Source organism: Trypanosoma grayi (genome assembly GCF_000691245.1).
Source record: "Trypanosoma grayi strain ANR4 Tgr_314_V1, whole genome shotgun sequence".
Lineage (NCBI taxonomy): Eukaryota > Euglenozoa > Kinetoplastea > Trypanosomatida > Trypanosomatidae > Trypanosoma > Trypanosoma grayi.
The window spans coordinates 7128-15187 of NW_008825933.1; the positions used below are offsets into that span (position 1 = coordinate 7128).

Below are 8060 nucleotides of genomic sequence, written 5' to 3' on the forward strand. Positions count from 1 at the left end.
GGGGGGGGGGGACGATAGAGTGTGGCTCAGGTAGCGGAATGCTTACCACATAGCATCATGTATGCCGGTGAAGTAGGCTCCACTTGTTTTGTACTTTTATCGTTGCGTGGATAGCCACATTCTCTTACACGTTATCACGCTGTGTGTGAGTGGTTTTAGTCTGACGCGATCTTGCCATATTCGTGCCGGCTGCTCCTCCCTGCTCTCTCTCTCTTTCTCTGGAAGTCTGTTGCAGCCTTCCCGCTTAGCTCCGTTTAGATGCTGTGCGGCTCTTCTTAGCAGCAGGTGTCACCGCTTTTTGCTTATTCGCCACCGCACGCGGTGCAGCAGAAGCAGCAGCAGGAGCAGTAGCGACAGCAGTCTTCACACCACTACCACCAGTCGGCTTTTTTCCCACTTTTTGTTGTTTCGCTTTTCCCGTGGCAGCAGCAGCAGCAGATGGCAATGACGACGAGACGACAGTGGACTGCACACCATTCTTCTTGTCAGCGCCATTTCCACCCTCGCCATGATCGCCGCTCTTCTTGCTCTTTTTCTTCTTGTGGACGATGAGGTGCTTAGGAACCTTCGCCAGCTGCTCTGCGAAGCCGCTGGACGCGTAGTCAATGCCGAGACGCTTCAGGTGCTCATTGTTGGCCTTCTCCCCCCGNGCGCACTTGATGAGCATCGCGATGGGGCTCTTCTTGCGCACATCGTGCCGCCGCAGTGGTGCGCCACGTGTCTTATACGCGTAGGCGAGCTGGCGGCGGCGGGTGACCTTCTCCTTCGTGGGCATGGGGCGGTGCAGCGTGACGCGGTGCGCCTGCACCGCCCGGCCGCCGAGCGACATGCCGTGGCACTCCTCCACAACGACCGGCAGCACCGCGTCGTTGTCGAACTGCACGTACGCGACGCCCTTCGACTGGTGCGTCCGCCGGCTGCGCACGCAGAAGCAGTTCAGCACCGTGGCGCCGAACTGCGAGAGGAACTTGAAGAGCTGCGGCTCCTGGAACTCCGGCGGGAGGAAGCGGAGGCGAAGCGCCTCGTACGCGAGTCGCGTGCCGTCACGCTTTGCCTTCTCGAAGGGATTCTCCCAGCCGGCCTCATCACTCGCCTCGCTCGCGTCATCGGCGTCGGCCAAATCGCTCAGGTCGTCTTCGCTGCCGCTATCGAGGATTTCCGACTCCACCTCCTCGTCATCGTCCTCCTCATCCTTTGCTGCTGCTTCTGCCGCCGCCTCCTCCATCTCCTCGTCGCGGCGTCGCTTCTTCGCCTCGATGATGCCGCTCGTCGCCGCGCGCCTTGCGGCAGCTGCAGCTGCTGTCGATTTGGATTCACCCTGCGATGACTTCTTCACTGTGTCGACACCGGTGAAGCTCACATGGCGGCGTGGTGTCTTGCCTTCGGCCCGCACGGTGACTGTCTCAACAGCTGTCTTCGCAGCGTCAGCTGCCGCCTCTGCAAAGGCCTTCTTGGCTGCCGCCTTCTTCGGTGGCGCTTTCTTCTTGAGTCCCATTGACTATGTGGCGGGGCGCTCCTCTCATGCAACGAGCAAACATTACAAGCGAAAACAATAATATCAAGAACAATACCAGGAAGAGAAAAAAGAAAGTGCGAAGAGTTCGGAGCCACAGCTGCAGGGACAAACGCAGGGGAGAAGGGAAGAACCGGTGGGGTCCTTTTTTTCCCCCTTTTTTTTTTTCTCCGGTGGTGGCACCGCCCCCCTCCCCCCGCCCTTTTGCTTTGTGCTTGTTTTACTGCATGCCCAATTTGTTTACATCTATCTGCAGATGACAGGGACGCGCACCCCGCTCCCTTTACCACGACAGTGCGCGGTTGATGAGCGTCACACGCACATACACACAACAAACACACATAAGGATTCTTTTCTTGTTGTTTCCTTTTTCGCCTCCCCACACGATCTAAGACGTCCCTCGGTGCATGCTACGCTTAGACGCCAAGGAATGCCGCTGTTGCTGCTGTGGTGGTTGTGTTGGTGGCGATTGGCCCCGCGTTGTGGCATCGCCAAAGGTGTTGTGGTACCACCGCATTGCCCCTGCCAGCCGCTCCGCCGAGTCAAGAGCGCAGTCACTTGACTTCGGCAGCGACATATCATCCTTGTGCAGCTCGGTGTACCACCACAACACCACCTGCTGCGCCATGCCCGCCATCTGCGCAATGGCGTTCGACGCGCCGTCGGCTAATGCGCCCTTCTGCGAGAAGATCATCTCAGCCGCGGCGGCCAGCACAGCAATGTCACGGTACATCTGACGCATAACGGCATTCCACCGCTGCGTGACCGCGGCCTCAGTAAGTGAGGCGGGTCTCCCCGCAACTTCAGCGCCTCTCCTACTGGCGACAATAATTCGGTACAACCACCTGATGCGGCGAGCCGTTTCCTCCGGCACGGCACGATCCCGCAGCAGCGCTGTTGCCCTCGCCATGACCTGACGCGGCGTCAACGCCTGCACTCCGCCCACGCTGGCAACGCTGCTGGCACGGCCGCCACCGCTGCCACCCCGCTCGCCTACTGGCGGCGACGACAGGTTGCTCTCCGGTGGCGACACCGCAACGATGGCCTCTGCGAGTGCAAGCGGGTAGCAGTCACGCAGGGCGCCGTTGATTCGCAGCGGCCCCAACAGCGCGCTGCCAACCTGTGTCGACACGCACCGCGCCATGCGATTCGTCTGCTGATGTGATTCCGCCTCTGCCGATGACGGCGGCGACAGAAACGTCGTGAGAAGCTCCGGTGGGGCGGCCTGGAAGATACAAAAAACACATGCCGCGACCTCTTCAGGGTGAAACAGCTGCCGCGCGTCATCATCGTCGGTGGGGATGTCATCGAGGCACAGCGCCAGCTGCTCAGCGATGTACGACTGCACATTCAGTGCCCCGGGCCCAAGCAGGATGCCACACAAATGACGCATCATGGTCGCCAACTGCGGCAGCGCTCGCACGCGCAGCTCTGCCTCTTCTTTCTCCTCTTCCTCCCTCTCGGTGCTCGCTTGCCTATCTGCTGCTGCTGCTGCTGCTGCTACTGGTGTTCTTAATGACTTCTCGCTCTGGTGAGGTCTGAGTCGTTTCATGGCGGTCTGCAGCCACGCGGCACACACGCAGTTGAACAGCGGTGAGGCGTTCGCGCAACACGCGTTCAGCATCGGCAGGACTGTGCCGAACAGCATTGATAGTGGGCATTCAGAGGACGCGAGTGCCCCCGCAAGGTGGGCGCCGACAAGACGCACTCTTGGCGACTCGTGTGAGAGGGCGGCCACGACGTTGTACCCGGCAATGGGGAAAATGGAAACGGCAAGTGGGTCATGGCCGCCCAGCGACGATGTGGCCATTTCAGGCACTGAGCGCCGCGACGATGCGGACACAGAGCCGCGCCACACACCGCGAGCGAGGCGCAGCAGCACAGCGCGCAGGAGCAGGTAGAAACTGCGCTTTGCTTCCACGCTGCTTGACTGAGTTATTGCCTCGTACGCGGCAGAGAGCACGTTAGGCAACAGCCGCGCCGCCAACTTGCGGTTTGCTGGTACCGCTGCACAGAGCAGCGCGGCGTAGCCATCGGCGGTGGCACAGTCGAGCGAACGCATCGCCTCTTTGGCGTACGGCAGTACATCCTCGCTATACACAGAGACGGCAAGGAAAGCATCGCTATCGGATATACTCGCGAGCAGAGACGCGACAAAAGTGTAGCGCTTCCCCATTGCGTGGCCCTCGTATTGTGACCGCTCCTTCCATGACTCACTTGCAGTCCCACCGCTCGACGGCACCCGCTCCTGTTGCCCCTGTTGCTTTGGGGGCGATGGTGGGCTCTGCAAAAAGAGCGCGGTGATCTTCGCGAGAGAACCGCCTTGACGAAAGACTCGCTCCACCAGCTCGTCAACACTGGTGAAAAGTGCACTCCACACACGGCATTGAAGCAGCACGCTGAGTGCTGCCTCTTCGTGAAGGAAATACTCCGTGAAGGCAGTGGGCCCGTCACGAGCGCACTTCCATTCCTGCCCAGCTGCCTGGGCGCGTACAATGGATTCGATGAGATCCATTGCTGTCGCGTCATCTGGCATGAGATGCGCCTCACCAAACTGTGGTTGCCGTTGCTGCTGTTGTTGCTGCTGCTGCTGCTGTAGCGGCTTCTTTTTGTCATCCCTGGCTGTTTCATGCACCACAGTTTGCCGCACATCTGCGCGGCGCAGTGAGACGGAGAATCCCATCGGTGGCTTGGCGTTTTCGTTGCCGTCACGGCCTTCGCAAGATTCATTGGTGCCGTTCTCACCGTTTCCAGACGCCGCAACGCTCGCGTCGTCACTCACAATGGCGCGAATGACGTGATTATTCGCTACTGCAACGGGTGGGATGCGCTCAGACACCTTCAGCGCAGCGATGCTACACGCCGGCAGCTCCCGCACACGCGCCGCCGCGGGGCTTGCATTGTTAGAGCAGGAGCCAACCGCCTCCACGCTGATTGTTGGCAGTGACTGCACCGACGGTTGTGGCACAAACGTCTGGGGCGGTGCCACTTCCTCCGCAGGCAGCGGTAGCGCTTCGACAACGACGCGGCCCGTCAGGTGTGTGTACAGCTGCCGCAGGAAGGAGTTGGCGTAGTCGTCACGGCACGCTATCAGTCCCTCGATCATGCGATCGCTCACCGGACACTTGTTTATTGCGAACTGCTTGCGCAGCATGTCCCAGTTGCTACGTTTATTTGCCACGCTCAGTTTGTCTTCGTAGGAGTGCATGCTGACGCTGCTCCAGTAGCGCGAGCAGATGAAGGCGACGAGAAAACCGTTGGACAAGTCGCGCTTTGGGTTCCGCACCGCACGTGGGAGGTGCAGACTGCGCAGCCACGCCACCACCTCGCGCGGCATCCCCTCACGCGGTGCTGGCCTTTCCACCTCTGCTGTTGACGCAGACATCTCCTTTCCCTTTCCTCCTGTTGCTGTTGCTGTTGTTGCCGCTCCCGCTACTCCACGCACACGCACTCAGAGTATTCGTCTCGTGGCGCAAATGCTTTGCAGGCGCTATATATATATGTATATATATATATATATGTTCCTCCTAACAGCTACCGCGGGACGGAGATGAATGAATAGACAAGAAGAAAAAAAAAAGGGCACCTCGTTAATTTTGAGGACAGAAAACAAAAAAAAAAAACAGCAACAACAACAGAGAGCAGCTGATGCCCCTCAAAACACACACAACAAAGAATGCGTATGCGTAGAGAGAAGGACAAAGCAAGTGTATACACACATGCATTTGCCAGCGACACACATCTCAAAAGTCTGTGTGCAAAACGCACGGCAGGCTCGCCTAATGTCCAAGCAGCACATACCGAGCTGCGTTCCACCAGCGCCGCGGCGCCTTGGAGAGGCGTTGCCGGTGATACCTCCACCAGAGACGGAGCAGTGACTCCCGCTGCGCCCGCCACGGCACGTCGCGCTGCTGCATCCGACGTGTTTCCTCGAAATGCTCCGCGGTGAAGCCGTGCGATCCCTCCGACGACTTCATCTCCGCCTTTAGACGCGCCTCACGCGCCGCATCCTCCCGCTCCAGCGCCCTAACCTGCTTCACATAGTTGTAGAGCGAAGTGGCCTCTTCGCGCAGGTGCCGCTCCTTCTCTCGTCGTGCCGACGTGGTGGGGCCGCGCTGCCAAGGCAACGTCCATCCCGCCATGCTGAGCGTGGCCCCAGGGGCAACGAACGACGCGGCTTCGGCCCTCATGTCATCCCTACTATTACCACCACCATCACTGCTGCTGCCGCCGCCGCCGCCACTGGTATGGCTTCGCCGCGAGTTGAACGAGGAGACTCCACGTCTTCCGTCTTCTAATAAGTGCTGCAGAGTCTTGTACGCCTCCGTCACACTCGCCATGCGGTCCACAGAAGCCTCCGGCCCGCTCTGATCCGGGTGGTGCTTCTTTGCCAACTCGACATAACGCTTCTTGAGAATCCGCTTGTCAAGCGGCGGCGCCGCAAAGCCCATAATGCGACACGCCTGTCCAATGCTGAGATGCCGCAGACAGCGGGAGTGGGTGATCATAACTGTTGCTTTATCTCTCTCTCCCTCCCTCCCTCCCTCTTCTGCGCCTGCGTATGCGCCTCCCCCAGGGACCCTGCGGCGGCACCCACCTTAACGCCCTTCAAACGAGGGGGGAAGAACAACAACAACAACAAAACACACACACACAAAAGAAAAAGCAAGGATTAAAAGCACACACAGGAATCATGCAAGGATACCCCTATTGTCCCTTGGAGATAGAAACACCAAGCCGCCCAAAACCGCCTTTCATCTCGGGCACATAACCTCATTAGGTATTTGTTTGTTTCCTCTGCGGTTGACTTAACCGTCATTAAAAAAACACAAGCAGCGTGTCATACCACTGCGAAAAGGACGTTGACACCTAACAATTGATACAGCTGCGCAACAACTCCATCAGCGCGATTAATCCACATAAAACCCTCATCTTCACCCACCGCGTCCTCCTCGGCCAGCTCGGGTGCCTTGCTATCCACCTCCAGCAGAAGCTCTAAAAAACGCTGCAGCAGGTGCCCAGCGCGCGCAGGCTCTCCGCAAAGAATATGGACGAGGCCCACCTTCCGCCGGCGCCGCGGCACTGCACTGTCGGTGATGTTCCCATCCGCCTCCCCCGCACGCAGCGCGAGGTAGAAGTCAAGGAGGTAGTCGAAGCTCGCAACATCAGCAGTGGCGATGAAGTCAAAGTAGCGTCCGCATGATCTCGCGAGGTGGGCTTCCGACTCAGCAAAGTTGCAGCCGAACCAGTGGTACGGGAGGATGCGGTCCTTCACGGCGGCGATGGAGCCGCCCCACACCGTCTCGTCGCCGAGAGGCGCGCGGAGTTGCTTCTCTCCGCGCAGCAGCGCCTCTGCGGCTAGCAACACCTGATCGTCGGTGCTCCCGCTCGATGACGGCACCGCAGCAGCGGAGGCGGCTAGTTGCACCACTCGTGCGGCGTTGTGCTGCTGTAGCGTTGCCTCGCGGTTTCGCTTCGCGTCGGTGGTGCTGGCGCTGAGGAGCAGGTAGCTGCGCAGGTGGCCGCAGCGCAGCGTGAGATGGGCGAACAGCGTCGCAGCAGTGACAGTGCTGGACGGATCACCCCCATCCGCGATGTGGAGATGGTAGCGCATGTTTCCCGTCTTTTTGTGTGGCAGATATTCGCTAAATGAAATACAAACCTTCTTCTTCTTCCTCTCACTCCCTTCTTCCTTCTCACCCTTCTGCCGACTGGCGCAGAGACACTCATTGATAGAAAATGGGGAGTGAGGGCGGAAAATGCTGCGAGGAACTGGGCGTACAGGACGAACAGGGGCTGCGCTCTACCCAGTTGGGTGCATCACACCCCCAGGCAATGCAGAAATCATATATGCCACAAAGAGAAACACAAATCCGGCTACGCAACTCTATTACGAACCCTGTCGCTATCCTCCTTGCGCAGAAAACGCCCTTCGACGAGGCAGCATCGTGACGTACAACTCTTCAGAGGCATCTGCAAGGCGTGAGGGCATGTCGCGACGTGACGGCCGCAAGACAGTGAGCGGCACGTTGCGTTGGTCATTGTTTTCGCAACCATTGCCAGCCAACGGTGACACGCACGACGAGCGCGCTGCCGGTTGCAGCAGCTCCTTCTCGTCCTGCAGCAACCTCCACTGTTGGAGTCTCGGAGGGCGGTCCCTCATGTAGCGTGAGCGCATCTCTTGCAGTTCTTCCTGGTCCCGCTGCAGGCCCCGCGGCGCCAGCGTCACCTCCACCGCCTCGTCGCGGGTCCGCAGCATCACCGGCAGCGGCTCCATGGCCACCCCTCGCGCCGCTGCCTCACGAGACGCCTCCCCCGCAATCCACGACGAACGTGGAGAGGAGCGTTCGTCGCCCCGCATCGTAGTGGTTGCGCCTCGTGCGGCGCCTGTGCTCCCACCTGCCCCTCGCTGTTGGCACTCTTCTTTACTTTTGTGCTGCTCTCCTCTCGGCATCACATCGGCGATACTCCGCGGTGCGTGCGTCGCCACCGCGCCGGTGTTCGTCACGCCTCGGTGGTACAACAGCGCCGCCTGTGCCGCCTCTTG

At 59.5% G+C, this 8060-nt stretch overlaps 6 protein-coding genes across 6 annotated transcripts in view; all 6 read right to left on the reverse strand.

The window, feature by feature from the left end:
* Positions 1-244: 244 nt before the first annotated feature.
* DQ04_03141050 (RNA-binding protein) lies at positions 245-1495 on the reverse strand (the record flags this gene model as incomplete). The annotated part of the gene is made up of 1 exon (XM_009312561.1): positions 245-1495. One exon carries the CDS (start codon positions 1493-1495, stop codon positions 245-247), a length of 1251 nt encoding a protein of 416 aa, XP_009310836.1.
* A 406-nt stretch (positions 1496-1901) lies between these two features.
* DQ04_03141060 (hypothetical protein) lies at positions 1902-4898 on the reverse strand (the record flags this gene model as incomplete). Its single annotated transcript, XM_009312562.1, has 1 exon — positions 1902-4898. The coding sequence occupies one exon, from the start codon at positions 4896-4898 to the stop codon at positions 1902-1904; it is 2997 nt and encodes a 998-aa protein (XP_009310837.1).
* Positions 4899-5292: 394 nt separating this feature from the next.
* DQ04_03141070 (chaperone protein DNAJ) lies at positions 5293-5964 on the reverse strand (the record flags this gene model as incomplete). Its single annotated transcript, XM_009312563.1, has 1 exon — positions 5293-5964. The coding sequence occupies one exon, from the start codon at positions 5962-5964 to the stop codon at positions 5293-5295; it is 672 nt and encodes a 223-aa protein (XP_009310838.1).
* Positions 5965-6353: 389 nt separating this feature from the next.
* On the reverse strand, positions 6354-7127 carry DQ04_03141080 (hypothetical protein; the record flags this gene model as incomplete). The annotated part of the gene is made up of 1 exon (XM_009312564.1): positions 6354-7127. The coding sequence occupies one exon, from the start codon at positions 7125-7127 to the stop codon at positions 6354-6356; it is 774 nt and encodes a 257-aa protein (XP_009310839.1).
* A 291-nt stretch (positions 7128-7418) lies between these two features.
* On the reverse strand, positions 7419-7874 carry DQ04_03141090 (hypothetical protein; the record flags this gene model as incomplete). The annotated part of the gene is made up of 1 exon (XM_009312565.1): positions 7419-7874. One exon carries the CDS (start codon positions 7872-7874, stop codon positions 7419-7421), a length of 456 nt encoding a protein of 151 aa, XP_009310840.1.
* A 143-nt stretch (positions 7875-8017) lies between these two features.
* The window catches only part of DQ04_03141100 (hypothetical protein), a gene marked incomplete at both ends in the record, with an annotated part of 1992 nt that continues 1949 nt past the window's right edge, over positions 8018-8060 (reverse strand). The window contains one exon of the mRNA XM_009312566.1: positions 8018-8060. This exon is cut by the window's right edge and continues 1949 nt beyond it. Within this exon, the coding sequence (XP_009310841.1) occupies positions 8018-8060 (43 nt within the window).